The 18111-nt window shown below is 41.5% G+C and overlaps 1 protein-coding gene across 3 annotated transcripts in view; it reads left to right on the forward strand.

Annotated features, from left to right (window-relative positions):
- The window catches only part of NPNT (nephronectin), a 148222-nt gene that overhangs the window by 42139 nt on the left and 87972 nt on the right, over nucleotides 1-18111 (forward strand). For 2 of the 3 annotated variants that reach the window (XM_077476670.1, XM_077476673.1), the window contains exon 3: nucleotides 11759-11812. The exons of the other annotated variant lie outside the window; for it this stretch is intronic. In XM_077476670.1, the coding sequence (XP_077332796.1) occupies nucleotides 11759-11812 (54 nt within the window). The remainder of the gene's footprint in view (nucleotides 1-11758; nucleotides 11813-18111) is intronic. 3 annotated transcript variants of the gene reach the window in all.

An 18111-nucleotide genomic window follows, 5' to 3' on the forward strand; every position in this document is an offset into this window, starting at 1 on the left:
GGCGTTCCCGCATCGCAGCGGTGTGAACCCAGCCTGTTTTGTAAAACCTCAGTCATAGAATCTGAGCAAAGCACATATACTGTATCTTCAGTGTTTACTAATCTCTCTCCAAAGCTCTAAGTGTAATTTTTCTCTGATACTTCATTCTGTTATCAGCATGAGTCACTTCTGAGAAGTTTTCCTGACACATGAGATAAAATTTGTGTTGGGAGAGAGGGGGTAGGAGAGCTTAGCAGACAGCTTGTCTATTCAGAACACAGTTCTTCTGCTGTCTGGAGGGTGAGTGTGCCTTTCCTCCAATCAGCTCTCACACACTGTTAGAGCAGCCTCCCCATCCCCTCCTCTCTGCTCCTGACAGATAACTCAAGATTTTAACCATTTCTTCACTTTTGAAGGGGTGTAGGCAAGAGAAGACTGCAGAGAAACAAGTAAAACTTATAGGAGGATTTGTTTAATCTGTGTATCATCAGAGGCCAATCATTTCACTGGGTATATTTGAGGGTTTACAACCACATTAAAGCATATCTAAACACAAGAACAAAAATGTAATATATTGCAGGTTACCAGGCCTTAGATGTGGTAACTGCATTTGTTTTCTTTTTTCATGCTTCATATTCATTTCACCTTATGATTCTTCCAGTAACATTCTTCCAGTCCTAGGGTCACAATGCTTACTGCCTTGTAACTATGGAGGAGAAGTGTTACCCGAGGCTGCACTACAAAAACCCCTAATACGTGGGAAACAAATGCAGCCACCACATTAAAGCACCAGAGAGCTGCAATATATTACATTTTTGCTATTAAATTTAGATACACGATAACATCGCTTTGTGATTTCAGCAAAGAAATCTAATAATTTCAATTTTAGTAGAGTAGACGTATAGATGAAATTAACTGATAATGTTACTGAAAGTAAACCTGAACTATATATAGATTGCTTCCGCCTATATTTTATAAGCATAGCTTTATGGAAAAGTCTGTCTGAGGTCATAATGCTATAAAACAGAAAATGGAGCCGTTAAAAATATTTTGTGTCTGTACGTGAAAAATCATAATTTACATATGTTTATTACTGATGGCTTTAGTCATCTGTAAGAGCTGAACTGGCCCAATTAAAGAATAGCAGCAATATCTAGATGTGTTTACAGTCTACTATCCTTCAAAGAGCATATATATATAATTATATGGGGCTTTTGTGGATTGATTGATGAACTGTCTTTTTATGCTGCTGTCTAAATGTTTACTTATAGGATGCTATTGTTCATTTTTCTATTACAACTATTATTGACATACCTGAATACACTCAGAAATGTTTGAACATAAAGGTGGACATGACCTTTATAGTGCCCTAATAAACCCATCTAATTCTATATAATTATATATCCTTTCTTGGTGGTATCCAAAGGAAATACCTGTGGCCTCACATATGGATTTCATGGTAGAATAGAGTATTGTGTATATGGGCCAATCATGCCTTATCCTGAGATCCTAAATGTGGAGCAGCTATTTATCGCTGAACAATTTGAGATCCAACTGCTATACTGTATTGTTTTCAGGAGCGGGACAGTGCACACATAAGAGCAACAATTCAGGAGTTTTCATTTAAATAACACAAGTATAACTGAATGTCACACACCAGCATAACGTTAAGGTGAGTTTTTAAAGGGATATATTTTTAGTTTAAGAATATTTATTTTCTGTTACATATATAGTTACATAGAAGGTAAGGTTGAATAAAGACACCAGTCCATCCAGTTCAACCTGTGTGAGTGTGTGTGTTCATGTTGATAATCATTTCCTAAATCCCTGTATATTGTGTTCACTAGGATGCATGTCCAAGAGTCTTTTAAACTATCAATACTTCCCACTGCAACTATCGGTTGTGGAAAGGAGTTCCACATCCTTGCTGCCCTGACTGTGAAAAACCCCTTACGCAGCTTAAAGTGATTTGTAAAGTCTCGTGTTTTTTTCTCTCTAAAAATAGCAAACAGACCCCTTTCACAACAGGCATTTTACAGGCGCTACTGGGCTAAAAATAGCACCTGCATAGCGCCTGTACAGCGCCGCTCCTGTCTCTCCAGTGTGAAAGCCCGAGTTGCAGCACATTAAAAAAACTCCTGCAAGCAGCATCTTTGGAGTGGTGAAGGAGCAGTGCCCATTGAAATGAATGGGCAGCGCGGCTATACCACCGGCATAGCGCTGCTGCAGCAGCACTTTGCGTTGGTTTTGACCCTTTCTCGGCCACTAGCGGGGGGTAAAAGCACCCGATAGCGGCCGAATAACGCTGCAAAATTGATGGTAAAGCACCACTAAAATATAGATGCTTTACCGCCGATGCACCCACCTCCCCTGTGTAAAAGGGGCCTTACCTGCCCTGTGCAGGCACTTTGCACAGAGCCACCCAGATTCTCCTCTTCTCGGGTCCCTCTTTGGCTCTCCTGGCCCCTCCTTCCTCTCGAGTGCCACCACAGCAAGCAGCTTGCTATGGGGCACCCAAGCCGAGTCGCAGCTCCCTGTGTCCAATCAGACACAGAGCCCCAGTTTGCCCCCCCCCCCTCCCTCTCTCTGATTGCATAGAATGTGTTAAGAGAAAAAACCTTCTGACTTTACAACCACTTTAACTGGTTGCCGTCCACACAGCGTCAAATAATGGCAAGGAGGTGCGGCTCCTGTTCTGGGATGCTGTCATATGACGGCATCCCAGAATGGGCACTCTCGCCTGTGGGGGTGTGCAGCGTGGCGTTCACGGGTGTGCCGTGTTGCTAGGACACTGCGCGACCCCGATCTGTGGAAAGAGTGTCTGCGGCTCTTTAAGCTTGTGATCGGCTGTGTCCAATCACAGCCGATCACATGTAAACAAGAAAGTGCTGGTAATCGGCGCTCCTTGCCTCACACTGACAGTGTGTGGCTAGGAGAGCCGATCAGCGGCATCTCCAAACGGGGACATTTAGGAATTTAATCAAGGCACTGCTCATCAGTGCCCTGATTACAATAGCGAAAAACAGTGTCATAAATCAGTGCCCACCACTGCCCACAAGTGCCACCAATCAGTGCCCATTAGTGATGCCAGTCAGTGCCTTCCCTCAGTGCCCATCAGTACCTCCTATCCATGCCGCCTATCAGTGCTGCCTAACAGTGCTCATCAGTGCCCATAAATGCAACATATTAGTGCCTCTTCATCAGTGCCACCTCATCAATGCCCACCAGCTCAGCCTATCAGTGCCGTCTCATCAGCATACATCAGTCAAAGTGAAAAATTACTTAGCTACAAAATTTACTGACAGAAAAAAGTAAAAAACATTTTTTTTTTTTTAATTTTTGGTCTTATTTTTTGGTAAAAAAATAAAAAACCCAGCAGTGATTAAATGCCACCAAAATAAATCTCTATTTGTGTGAAGAAATTGCAAAAAAATTGTTTGGGTACAGTGTAGCATGACTGCGCAATTGTCAGTCAAAGTGCGACAGCGTTGAAAAATGGTTTGGGCAGGAAGGGGGTGCAAATACATGGTAGGCAATTGGTTAAGGTTAAACAGCTACTTCTCAAATCTCATCATGTGGCCCTGTTCTTTCTACACTCCCTGAGACTGAAGCGTTTTCTACCTACGCTTTGGGATCACCATTTAGGTATTTGTATATTGATAGCATATCTCCTCTCAAGCATCTCTTCTCTGGGGAGAATGAATTTAGTGCTTGTAGCCATTCCTCATAATTGAGGTCCTCCAGTCCCCATATTAATTTTGTTGCCTTTCGCTGGTCTCTTTCCAGTTCCAGCACATGCTTCCTGAGGATTAGTGACCAGAACTGGATTGAATACTCCAAATGCAGTCGAACCAAAGTTTTAGTATGTGTCCCTGCATTGGAAATGTAAAATATCTCCAAGATAGAGACATTTGGGATTTATTTACTAAAGCTAGAGAGGGCAAAAGCAGACACATTTCTGCATCCACTTCTAACCACAGCTTGTTCAATTAAGCTTTGGCAATAAAACCTGGAAGCTGATTGGTTTCTGTGCAGAACTGTGACTAATTTTGCCCTCCCTATCTTTAGTAAATAAACCCCATTCTCTCTATTTGTTATGGTAACCATTGCCTCTGGGATTGAAAGTTATGGAAGATCCAAAAATGTAGCGTTGTCACTGGATCAAGAAATAAACCAGCCATTGACGGATCAAAATTTGGGCATTTCAGCAGGAACCGATCAACTTTTGATCCATCAATTGGCAGGCTGGTTGTACTGAAGTGGTTCTATCAATCCACTTCAGTACAACCAGTCTGTCAGTTTTTTCTTTCAGTCGACCACTGCCGGCAGTGATCATTGTGTTATGACAGCTAGGAAACTTTCTGTTGTCAGAATATAATAGCGCAGCAGAAGGTATTTCCCCATCCACACGGACTGTGTGGATGGGGGAATCAAGCGTATTTCCTCACTTTAACCCATGGTTGAAGGGGGAAAAAAAAGAAAAGAAAATTGCATATTATATGGCCTGCCTAAGGGATATTGATCCAATGCAGACACCTGTTCCAATGCCAGCTGTCTAACTGGGGATTTCATTTACTTCCTGTTGTATCTCAAGGATAGAAGGGACATCTCATTAGTAGAAAACAGACAGGCATTAATGCACACATGTTTTAACTGATCCTTAATATATCCAAAACTAAAAAAACAAAACAAAAAGTTAAAGCATAAGTTCATCTTTTTAAAAAAAAAAGTAATAAATGCACATCTTTTTGCAGCTAAAATTGTGCATTTTTTTTTTTACTTGGATCCTGGAAAGCATTGCACTTGCGCTCAGCAAATTGCAGGTGCAATGTAGTACTCCTGCAGACTTTTAGTGTATATGTCTGCTTGTAGCTTGTATAGTCAAGCACATACACAGTGACTGGAAAAATGAATGAACTACCAGAGTGCTCAACAGCACCATTGAACATTGAAACTACACTCCGACAGCCACAAAGGACTTGCAGTTCCTCATTAATCGAGGACTGTGAATGATTGACGTGGCCAGATGGGCCACGTCATCGTGACAGCAGGTGCCCAGAAAAGATGCCCACCTGCTGTCACTGGGTAGGGGGGGAGGCTGCAGCTGCTGGAACCTACTAAATACAGGTGGAACATGTAATATGTTCCAAAAGGTGAACTTATCATTTACATTGTTTTGGCCTATTATATTATTTAAAATTGAACTCTGGCCAGAAAAGCTATATATTTGTATGCGTACCCAAATATTACCTTGTAAAAGTAGCAGTGACATCATCACTGTGCTGTACATAGCCTGTGTAGAGAGCTGAGCTGTAGCAGGGGCCTAGCAAGTCCACCCACTGCAGGCTGCCTACAGAAAACTACAGGAGGGACCAGAGACCAGACCAGTCATCCTGCACAAGAAACGAGAACAGCAGTGATCAGTCTTTATTACAAGCTACAGCACAGGGGCAAACTAGTTTCCCGCACAGATTTGGAAGAAATAAACAAAGCACACCAAGATTCAAGTAAGAACACACATGCCCCAGTGCCTTGAAAAATATTCATATCCCTTGAAATTTTCCACAATTTTGTCATGTTACAACCAAAAACGTAAATGTATTTTTTGGGATTTTATGGCATAGACCAGGGGTAGGCAACCTAGGCCCTCCAGCTGTTTTGAAACTAAAAGTCCCATGAGACATTGTAAGACCCTAACAATCACAGGCTTGACTCCTAGAGGCAGAGTCATGATGGGATTTGTAGTTTCACCACAGCTGTAGGGCAGAGGTTGCCTACCCCTGTCATAGACCAACACAACGTGGCACATAATTGTGAAGTGGAAAGAAAATGATAAATGGTTTTCAATTTTTTTTACACATGTCTGAAAAGTGTGGCGTGCATTTGTTTTTAGCCCCCCCTTTTTATTCTGATACCCCTAACTAAAATATAGTGAGACCAATTGCATTCAGAAGTCACCTAATTAGTAAATAGAGTCAACCTGTGTGCAATTTAATTTAAGTATAAATACAACTGTTCTGTGAAGCCCCCAGAGGTTTGTTAGAGAACCTTAATGAACAAACAGCATCATGAAGGCCAGGGGACACACCAGACAGTACATGGTTAAAGTCGTGAAGAAGTCTAAAGCAGGGTTAGGTTATAAAATAAATCCCATCTCATGGCACTGTTCAATCCATCACTCAAAAATGGAAAGAGTATGGTACAACTGCAAACCTACCAAAACATGTTTGTCCACCTAAGCTGACAGGCCAGGCAAGGAGAGCATTAATCTGAGAAGCAGCCAAGAGGCCCATGGTAACTCTGGAGGAGCTGCAGAGATCCACAGCTCAGGTGGGAGAATCTATCCACAGGACAACTATTAGCCATGTACTCCACAAATCTGACCTTTATGCAAGAGTGGCAAGAAGAAAGCTATTGTTGAAAGAAAGCCATAAGAAGTCCTGTTTGTGAGAAGCCATATGGGGGACACAGCAAACGTGGAAGAAGGTTCTCTGGTCCGATGAGATCAAAATTGTACTTTTTGGCCTAAAAGCAAATTGCTATGCGTGGCAGAAAACTAGCACTACACATCACCCTGAACCCACCATCCCCATCATGAAACATGATGGTGGCAGAATCATGTTGTGGGGATACTTTTCTTCAGCAGGGACAGGGTAGCTGGTCAGAGTTGATGGGAAGATGGATGGAGCCAAATACAGGGCAATCTAAAGCCGTGTACACACGGGCGAACTGTCTGGCCAACTTAGTCCGTCGAAACACATTTCAGCGGACAGTCCGCTCGTGTGTGGGCTTCAGCGGACTTTTTCAGCGTGCAGTCTGGCGGACTAAGTATTTCGGAATTTCCGTAATATTGTCCGTCAGACTTTGGTTTCAGCGGACAATCCGCTCGTGAGTAGGCTAGTTCGACGGACTAAGTATGGCGCATGCTAAGAAAGGATTTACATGGCGAAAGGTTGCATTGCTGTGTATTGGACTTCCTATTTCTAGTCCCGTCGTACGTGCTGTACACGTCATCGCGCAAACTTTCGACGGACTGTTTTGCATCCGTGTGTGGTCAAGTCCGTTCATTCGAAAGTAGGACGGACTGTCCGTCGGATTGTCTGACGGACTAAGTTGGCCATACAGTCCGCCCGTGTGTACCCGGCTTTAGAAGAAAATCTGTTATGCTGCGTACACACGATTGGAATTCCGGCCAGAAAAAGATGGTAGCTTGAGATGAGAGCTTTTCATCTGAAAATGTGACCGTGGGTATGCTCCATCGGAATTTAGCTGTCCGAATTTCCGCCAGCCAAAAATTGATAGCATGTTCTCAATTTTCCAGACAGAAAAACTTTTCTCAGAGGGGGGATTTTGCTGTGTCTAACTGGCTGCTGCTTCACTATCACTTACAGGCACTGGTTGATTGCCTCTGCTTCACACAGAACCTGACTGCAGGGCAATCTGCCACTCTGCCCATTTAGCTCATAATGAAAATTTAGGCCAACCCACACGCAATGATACTTGCCTTCTCTGTGCTTTACTGCCATCCTGTTAATGTGCTGGAGTCTATTCCCTGGGTTAGTTCTGTCAATCAATAAAGAAGCTGAACAGGTTTAATTAACTATTCCCCTCCTTCATGTGGCAGTGTTTGGACCTGATTACTAAGGCCTACACACCCCATCCTGGGTGGAAGGGGAGAAGAACAGGGGCTCCCTGCTACCTAGACATACCGGGTAATTCTGAGGAATCCAACAGATACCATCTAGGTGAAGGTGAATATAAGTGTGTGTGGGTGGTGGTGTTGGTGATTGTGGTGGGAGGATTTGAATTAGTAGACCTAAACTCAAGTTTTACTTTAAGTCCTCTTTAAACTGGAACTATTTATAAAGAGTGGAGTTTGACATTTGTAGGATACCTAGTCAAACATTTATTTTTCTTTGTGAATCTCATTTTGTAGCTTGTACTGTCATTTTTTTGCTTTTAAAAAATGTGAAAATTATTATTTGTATTGTGTAAATCTTGAAATCCTAGGTCATGGCACGGAGCCATTTGTATAAACCCTGAAGGAGAGTGGATTGAAGTCTTGCTGATAGGAGCCAAACAGATTTTGTCGTATTTTTTTTTTTACCGTGGGTTAAAAAAATAAAGGTAAACACCTGAGCGATTACTGTAGGCATCATCTCAGGTATAGTACCAAACCTGTTCCTGAGTATGGTGTGAAAATGTATTTGACCTTGAGCTCAATCTTACCGCCTTGGTCTTCATTATATTTTATTAGATATATCAGAAAAAACTTTTAGTGGCACTTCAATGCCCTTGAGATTTTAAAAGCTTTACAGCACAAAACACAAAGTGAGATGGTAATGCTTGCAACCAATGTATTTTAAAGGCATTGATGCTTCCTTATTTTTCTGAGAAGTTTGTGAAAGTGTGTATAATGTCTGGTAATAAATGGCCTGAAACATAACATGTAAATTAGGGGTCATTTGAAATCTCTCTGAATAGAACTACATTTTAAAGTGGTTGTAAACCTTTACAGACCACTTTGAACTACAGGTAAGCCTAGATTAAGGCTTACCTGTAGGTCCATGAAATATCTCCTAAACCTGCACGGTTTAGGATATATTTTCAAAAAGACAGGCACCTCTGTCTAAGGCGCATGCACCGTAGACAGCAGCACACTAGGCATGCCGCTGCTAACGGCGATATGCCATTAGTGGCGGCTCCCGTGCGCATGCGCGGTAGTGTCGGCATCGCTGCTCCGGCGCTTTGAGTGGCTGGAGCAGTGATACCCGGAAAGAAGATGGACGCTTCCTGCTACAGGGGACAGCGCTGACATCGCTGGCTCCTGTGTCAGGTAAGTGACACATAATGGGATACTATGCGATGCATTGTAGCCTATTATGCTTTACCTTTGCAGGGAGACAAAGAGGAAGTAAACCCATCAGGGTTTACTTCCTCTTTAAGTAAAAATACACTTGTATTCAGAGTCTTCACTTGGAAATGTGATACCCTAACTACCAAGGTCTGAGGTGTACTTTGGCCTAGCTGGTCAGTATGCCTGAAAGATGCATACACTGAATGTATGAATATAAAAAATGTATGATGTGTATAAGTATAATAAGAAGGTTTGGGGCAAACGGGTGGGTGGGAAACCTGAATGTGAGCCTCTGGCCAGCCTTCTTACTTAACCCAGTTTTAAATTAATATTTAAAACGGAGTTCCATCCATTTAAAAGTCAGCAGCTACAAAAAGTGACTTTTAATAATCAGACACTTACCTGTCCAATGGTCCAGTGATGCAGGCACACAAAGTCTCGCCCCTCTCCCCCTCCTCTCAGTGGGGACGGGAGAGGTGATCTTCCTTCCGGTGCTGTGGTGTCAGAAGTGGGAGCTGGGTGCCTGTAAAAACTGGGTGCCCACTCCCCCCCCCCCCCAAAAAAAAAAAAAAAACAACATGCCAAATGTAGCATGTTGGGGTCACCAGCACTTAAAGCGGAAGTTCTATTTTTGGGTGGAACCGTGCTTTAATGGTCTTTCTGGGATGGATAGGTTAAGAGTAGCAGAGGGTCTAAAATACTTACCTTTCGCAGAATGAAGAAACAATTGGTTTGAGTTACTTTCATCATTAATCGTGTGATTTATGTTGAAAGGAGGATCAGAGTTTAGCTTAAAATTTTTAAAATGATTGATCGAAGATTATCAGATAACTTGATCTTGGTTATGAACGATTCATTTTTTGCAACAAATTTATTTTTTAATCTTAAGTATGTATAGAGTTGTGGGCATATACTCCATGTTTTGCCTACAGTTGAATCCATGCTATGCAGTGTTAAATATTTGAATCCATATGTTTTATGTCCCTCAATATGCTATTTGTATGATTTAGATTTTTCTGTTAATTTACACATTTTTTTGTATAAACCCATTTTAAAGTGCTTGCAGCTAGTAAACAGATAATCAAAAAGTTTACTGCCTGATTAGTATCACTTGTCAGAAAACAATGTTCTGTTTCTCTTGTAAACAAGTAGTAGCGTATTATGTGTTGGATAAGAGCATGGATCAGTGCCAGCAAGAACCAGACACCATTGTACAGCCCATTCCTTCTCCACTTTCATGGGCTTAGTATGTCTTACATTCCAGTGTAGAATTCTTAAAAATTTTAGTGCATCTCTGTATTTTTTTAGTCTTTTTCTGAATAGTTGAGTCTGCAGTTCAGTTCAGTTGGGAGTGGGGCAAGTTACAGTTTCGTGTTAGACCAACAAGGATGGTAAATGTGGGTTTCAGATAATACAGATAGATAGATAGAAAAATAAATAGATGGATAGGCAGTATCGGCACACCATTCTAAATGCCTTGCTCCTACACACTTAATTTTTTTCGTTCAAACCAGCGGCTGAACGAAAGAAAATGGAGGCGCTCGGGAGGAGCAGTTGTACTAACAATCCAATGTTAGTGTAGTGATCTCCCAACTGAGCTATTGTGTTTTGACAGAGGGATTTCCCCCCTCCCCCCCGTCAGAACACACTGGTCAGCACTCACAGCCATTGGCTGATCGACAGATGATTTTCAGGCATGCCCCTATGACAGAAGGCAAACGTTTGGCCAGCTTCTATCGGACAGGCCGCCATTCACAGTGGCCTAATGTTGGGCGGTTTCTGTTGAAGCCCTGTAAACACCAGTGGAATTTCAGCCGTTTCGACAGAAACCGGCAGAGCATCTGGCTTCTGTCGAAGAGGCATGCCCAAAAACATCTGCCGATCGGCATCCGATTGGCACTCTCAGCCAATGGCTGCAAGCATAATCGCCTCAGTCTACAGTAACAGAAGACAATGTCTGGCTATTTATTACTGTAGGAAAAGCTTTGTTCCTGGCACTTGCTTTCACTATTCAGGACAATGAAGATGTCCGTCTGACCGGTATGACTTCCTATTTCATGGCATAGTGCTGGAACTTGGGTCTGTTATGCCATCTTACGTCTGCATCAGGCCCTGACATCAGCACTGCAAACACAGCCTGGCCAGCATTTGTAAGTTTCTCATTTTAATAGTTCTTATAAACTACACAGCTAATTATTGATATATATATATATATATATATTTTTTTTACTAGCACTGCAATGAGCCTGTGTAGATACATTTCAACATGTTTCTTCATCCAAGTGAGTGATTTAACAAAGAGTATATGTTTTATATCAGACAAGCAAGCCTGTGTTGATTTTAAAGTTACAGCCAAGGTAAATGGTACCCATAAAAACAAAATTGGGCATATGCCTCTACCCAGTTGGATGTTTGACAAAAGCAGTGGTTGAATATACAGCAAAATGTATCCATAACTCACCTCGCTGAACATGTATCGTTTAGAATTATCGCAAAGTTTATTTGTGAAATCATGGGGCATCAGTAAATGTTAAACAGTTTAGTTATATCAATTCCAACCAAGAGAGTTTGAGAATGACCTCTGCTAATGTTTATTTTACCATTCTTGTGTGTTTAGATGACCTAGAGCAGCAGTGCTATGCCATGTATAACTAACCTGTTTTCTCTTCCAGCATGCTTTCTGCATTTCAGTAACAACGTTATGCTGTGCTTGTTTTGTGCTTTTTTTTTTTGTTCAATTAATTCCTGTCCAAGATTTGTTTTCTTGTTGCAGACTTTCTGTGAAAGTTGAATGTCTTTAAGGCTGCCGGAATGTAGCATGTTGATTAAAACCCAAGTCCAGCCTTTCCAAAAGGAACTAAAAAAAAAATAAAATAAAAAAATAAAGATCTTCAATTCCTTTTTTGGACATTTGTTTTGCAGCTTTCTACTACGTCTTAAGGCAGAGAATAGCCAGCGTAAGGTGCCGTACACAAGGTTAGCTAAACATATTTCTTACAAATCATTTTGGCAGGGTAAAAAATGTGTCTGGGGAGAGCAGTCTTCAGTCACAAATGATAAAAAAGAAACTATATTAAAGAACCAATTAATCAAAAACGAGCTATAATTACCATAACTGTTATTATAGGAGCTATATGTTCTAACATACGGTATGTTTCCTATTGAGTATTTCCTCTTAAAGGGCCCTTTCTCACCGATCAGCTGTGGAAATTCACCATGCATACATTGTGGTGCAGTTAACTTTCAGTAAAAGGCACTTGAGCCACATATGCATTACAGGACGCTGCAAAGCACAGTAGCACACTACCGTGCATTGTGGTGCATGGTGCCGGAGAAAAAGTGCATGTTAGATTTTTGACCACTTTTGGCGCATTGATAGCCTATTTGAATCCAGTAACACACTGCAAAGTACTGGAGCAGTGTGAATGAGCCAAGTAACTGTACCTTCCCTCTGCTAGCAAAAAAAAAAAGTATATACTTACACAACTGCAAAATGTGAAGCATGCAAATATGTCTATGTATACCTGGAATGATATTAAAGGATCCTGATTGCTTATACTTGTCTGAAAGGCAATTTAAATCCACCAGTAGTAGCTACTGCTTAGTGACTCCCAGGAGTCATTGGGGTTGTTTACTAAAGGCAAATCCACTGTGCACTACAAGTGCACTTAAGTGCAGTCGCTGTAGATCTGAGGGGAAGATCTGAAATAGGGGGAAGCTCTGCCAATTTCTATCATCCAATCATGTGCAAGCAAAAATTTTGTTTTTTATTTTCGTTGAATGTCCCCCTCAGATCTGCAGTGACTGCGCTTCTAAGTGAACTTGCAGCGCACAGTGGATTTACCTTTTAGTAAATAAACCCCAGAGAGTGGTTGCTGTCAATGGAGGTTTCATTGGCTTCTCACACGGGTTGCTGCAGTCATGAGCGATTTCATTTAATATCCTATTTGTGTAAGCCTGCTTATATTTAGTCATATTGAACCTTTGATTTGCTCTCTTTTTCATGAACTTCATTAAAGTACACCTGCCATGAGTAAAAGGTGCAGGTTTTTCATTGCTGAACTCCATCTGAATATAGTCGCTTAGCAGTTTTTGCCATTAATTCTTTAAATTGTTGGCCTAAAACAAGCATTGAAATCACAACTCTGGTTCAGTGCTTTACAAAGCCAATGGAATGACATGACAGCATTTCAGCAGTGACGGTCTCCATATTTATCATAGGTTTCTTTGAATAATATTAAACAATGATGACTAGATTATCAGCACTTTTATTAAACAGAAAATATATTGACAATACAATTTCAGGCTTATACAATAAAGAATTGCTTCAAATACTTTGCTTGAAAAAATGTGTTACTGCATGTTCAGTGTGTTTTGTATGACTTAATCCTTTCCCACCTCCAATTTAAAGTAAATTAGCATGTTTTACCTGTGCACGTATACAGGTGTTTCAATTTCCTATGCCTCGCAGCATGTATATTTTACTGTGCCCCAAGGACATTGTAATTTACCTATGCTACAGAATCGCTGACATTCCACAGTGTGTCAGCTGGGTTCTCACGTCATGTTTCCGTCAGCCTGATGAATGCAAGTGAGAGTTCCATTCTAAAGGTCACCTGTGTAAGTTTAAGTGTAAACTTTACTTTTTAATGACCATGTTTACTAGAAGGATTCCTTTTCATACACAAAGGTCATATAAACTGTAGTTTATACTGGAGGTGCTCAGATTGCTACACTGAAAGGACCAAGCTCAAGAGAAATGAAGAAGGATGTGTTGGCCATAGAAAACAGTCTAATTCAAATTTTCAAAAAAAAAAAACAACACAAAGGAATATGACATACAGACATAATTGCCTTCGATTATCAATAGACTTGAAAAAGAGTTTTGGTTGTAGCAGTTGATCGTTTTATTTTTGACGTTTGCTAGAAATGTATGTATGATTTTTTTGCGCAGTTGATTTATATTATCACAAATAATCAGCATATGTCAGATCTAAATAGAAGTGATTTTTTTTTTTCATTCCTAATATAAATTGAGACAGTGCACTTTTATATATATTTTTGTGGTGTTTTTGTAGTATGGTATTCAGCTTTCTGTGCAGCTGTCTCATTATTAGTAGCCAAGCGCAAGTTCCAACAATTTTAGGAAAATGCTAAAGTTTGTTTTGTTTGTACATTTTTTATTTTCAGCATTAGTGGTACTAGTTATTACTTGTAATTTACAAAGGTCTTCAAACAGTTTCCACACTTCTTTTATATTTAGTAACCGCTTAAAGACCGGCCGCCGTTGTGTGATGGCGCCACGATGGCTCTCCTGCACCAATATCTGTAGCTGTACGGAGGCACGGGCGGGCTCAGTTGCGGGCGGCAACACGCTCGCTCAGGCTGCGGGAGTGTGCCCAGGGTCGGGAGCACTCGATGCCCTCTGGTGGCCTGTGATTGCCTTGTACACAGGCAGAACAGGTAAATGCACGGGGAAATGTAAACAAGGCATTTCCTCGTTTGGACAGGAGACTTGACAGGGATCTACTGTTCCCAGTGGTCGGGAACAGTGATTGCTGTCATGTCCCAGTAAGCCCATCCCCCCACAGTTAGGAAACACTCATAGGGAACACAGTTAACCCCTTAAACACCCCTAGTGTTAACCCCTTCCCTGCCAGTGACATTTACACAGTAATCAGTGACTATTTATAGCTCTGTATAAATGTCAATGGTCCCAAAAAAGCATCAAAAGTGTCAGATCCGTCCACCGCAATGTCGCAGTCACGTTCCCCAAGCTGCAGCTTATTGCCAAGCTGTCTCCAGTGGTAATGATGAAGATGGAGGTGATGGAAATGATGATGAGGTCATTGATGCGACTTGGGTGCCAGATGGAGCAGAGGAGGAAACTGAAGGTGAGGGGGGCACAACCCCAAAGAGGTCGACATCAAGAGAGTAGAGAGCATCCACTCTATTCAAACACATTCTGCAGCTGTTGTCTCCCGACCCACTCCCCAAAGCTCAGCTGTCTGGGCCCTTTTCAGCGCATTTGCAGCACATTCCACTGTTGCTATCTGCTAACTGTGTCTCAGGCACATAAAACGTGGAAAGAACACCAACCATATGCTTATCACAGAAATGTTTTGCCTTTATCAAGAGCACCTCTATAGGGTTACGGTGGGAAGGCGCCCCCAATACCCAGAGAGTCATTTTTCTGCACCTGTTTGACAGGTGCATATCATTGCAATTTTTGTACAGCAAGGAACCTCTATAGGGTTACAGTGGGAAGGCGCCGCCGACACCCAAAGGCACCTGTTACTTCTATGCAAAGTCAAAGTGGCACCAGAATGTATCCAAAAAATCTCTTGTTCCCAAATGCACTACCTTGTGCTCTATCATACACACTGGCTCCCCAGCTGTTGCTGAGCAAAATAAAGGCAGCTTGCAGGGAAAATGTGTGTTTTTTTTTTTTTTTTTTTTTTTTTTTTTTTTTTAGCTTTATAAATGCAATTATTGTTGCAGCATTTTCTAGATATGGTACAGATCTGCCACTTTACAGGTAGACTAAGGGGACCCCCCCCCGACACTATATTGGAAGGAATTTTTCATTTTTAGGCTTTCACTTTAAAAATCAAAAAATCACTACTCATGTAAAAATTACTTTTTTCACAAACTTTTGTTTATTGATACATGTTACTTATATATAAGCCTTCAAAACGGGCCCTGTTGACTTTAATGGGGTTCGTTATTTGGGTCCAAAATGTCACGGTGTTCTAAAGTTCTGGTGTGAACCGAACAGGGGTCCGTTCGGCCCATCCCTAATTACTACTGCTCCATTTGTGTAATATGCTGTAAGATACAGTGGTGTGAAAAAGTGTTTGCCCCCTTCCTCATTTCCTGTTCCTTTGCATGTTTGTCACACTTAAGTGTTTCTGAACATCAAACCAATTTAAACAATAGTCAAGGACAACACAAGTAAACACAAAATGCAATTTGTAAATGAAGGTGTTTATTATTAAAGGTGAAAAAAAATCCAAACCATCATGGCCCTGTGTGAAAAAGTGATTGCCCCCTAAACCTAATAACTGGTTGGGCCACCCTTAGCAGCAACAACTGCAACCAAGCGTTTGCGATAACGTGCAATGAGGCTTTTACAGCGTCCTGGAGGAATTTTGGCCCACTCATCTTTGCAGAATTGTCCTAATTCAGTTACATTAGAGGGTTTTCGAGCATGAACGGCCTTTTTAAGGTCATACCACAACATCTCAATAGGATTCAGGTCAGGACTTTGGCTAGGCCACTCCAAAGTCTTCATTTTGTTTTTCTTCAGCCATTCGGTGGTGGACTTGCTGGTGTGTTTAGGATCATTGTCCTGCTGCAGAACCCAAGTTCGTTTCAGCTTGAGTACACGAACAGATGGTCGGACATTCTCCTTCAGGATCTCTTGGTAGACAGCAGAATTCATAGTTCCTTTTATCACGACAAGTCTTCCAGGTCCTGAAGCAGCAAAACAGCCCCAGACCATCACACTACCACCACCATATTTTACTGTTGGTATAATGTTCTTTTTATGAAATGCAGTGTTCCTTCTACGCCAGATATACTTGGACACACACCTCCCAAAGAGTTCCACTTTTGTCTCATCGGTCCACAGAATGTTGTCCCAAAAGTCTTGGGGATCATCAAGATGTGTTGTGGAGAAATTGAGACGAGCTTTGATGTTCTTTTTGCTCAGCAGTTGTTTTCTCCTTGGAACTCTGCCATGCAGGCCATTTTTGCCCAGTCTTTTCCTGATGGTGGAGATGTGAACGCTGACCTTAACTGAGGCAAGTGAGGCCTGCAGTTCCTTGGACGTTGTTGTGGGGTCTTTTGTGACCTCTTGGATGAGTCATCGCTGCGCTCTTGGGGTAATTTTGGGCGGCCGGCCACTCCTGGGAAGGTTCACCACTGTTCCATGTCTTCGCCATTTGTGGATAATGGCTCTCACTGTGGTTCGCTGGATTCCCAAAGCTTTGGAAATGGCTTTATAACCCTTTCCAGACTGATAGATCTCAATTACTTTCTTTCTCAATTGTTCCTGCATTTCTTTGGGTCTCGGCATGATGTGTAGCTTTTAAGGATCTTCTGGTGGACCTTACTGTGTCAAGCAGCTCCTATTTAAGTGATGCCTTGATTGTGAACAGGTGTGGCAATAATCAGGCCTGGGTGTGGCTAGAGAAATTGAACTCAGGTGTGGACAACCACAGTTATAGTATGTTTTAACAAGGGGGGCAATCACTTTTTCACACAGGGCCATGATGGTTTGGATAATAATAAACACCTTAATTTACAAATTGCATTTTGTGTTTACTTGTGTTGTCCTTGACTATTGTTTAAATTGGTTTGATGTTCCGAAACACTTAAGTGTGACAAACATGCAAAGGAACAGGAAATGAGGAAGGGGGCAAACACTTTTTCACACCACTGTACATCCATATTCATCCTAGAGATTTTTTTTTGTCATGCATTAGATCTAGCGGTTTAAATTAACCAGTAGTATACTCTTTGTATGGCAGTAGGGTGGGTCTCTCTTTCGATTCTCCAAAATGGGAAGTAGAAAAATCAAATAGGGAAAATAGGATTTTGTTGGCAAGGGTAGGGAAAGACTCCAAACTCAACAGCAGATGTCTTGTCAGAAGAGGTGCTAAAAATATACCCAACCAGGCAATCCAACCACATAGCGTCATACCAAAACATTATCACTTATGCGTGAACTACACCCATAAAAAGTACCAGATAATGATGCCACACCTGTAAAAATATTTGTATTTGTTGAGAACTGATGTCACACCCATAAAACATAAATATCTAGCAATTAGTAAGGCCAGATGACTTCGAGTCATGATACACGAGCGTGCCAGATAAGGGTGCAAGTGTAGCTTACTCACTCTTATGAGGGTCCCCTAAAGGCCTGGTCTAAAAGTGTCTGTAAACTGATTGGTCAATGCAGATGTAAATTTGGTAAAATATTTGCATTACTTTGCTCTCCAAACACAGAAACGTTTGCCCCATTTATTTCCCTTTGTGTTTTTATTAGCTCCCCACAAAGAGAGAATTTGACAACTGTTGACTGAACCAATTTTTGAGTTTTCTCTGAAAGATTGCAGAAAAGTAAATTAAATAAATGGTTACAAGAAGGTATACACAGAGGCAGCCAAAATTGTCATTATATAATACTGTATATGTACATGCACAGAAGACGTTGCCTGGCCCAGAGGACTTTGAGGTGGCTAGCAAGAGCAAAGATAGGTGAGTAT

This window comes from Lithobates pipiens, unplaced genomic scaffold (assembly GCF_037356315.1).
Source record: "Lithobates pipiens isolate NorthernLeopardFrog02 unplaced genomic scaffold, aLitPip1_a1.2 Scaffold_13, whole genome shotgun sequence".
Lineage (NCBI taxonomy): Eukaryota > Metazoa > Chordata > Amphibia > Anura > Ranidae > Lithobates > Lithobates pipiens.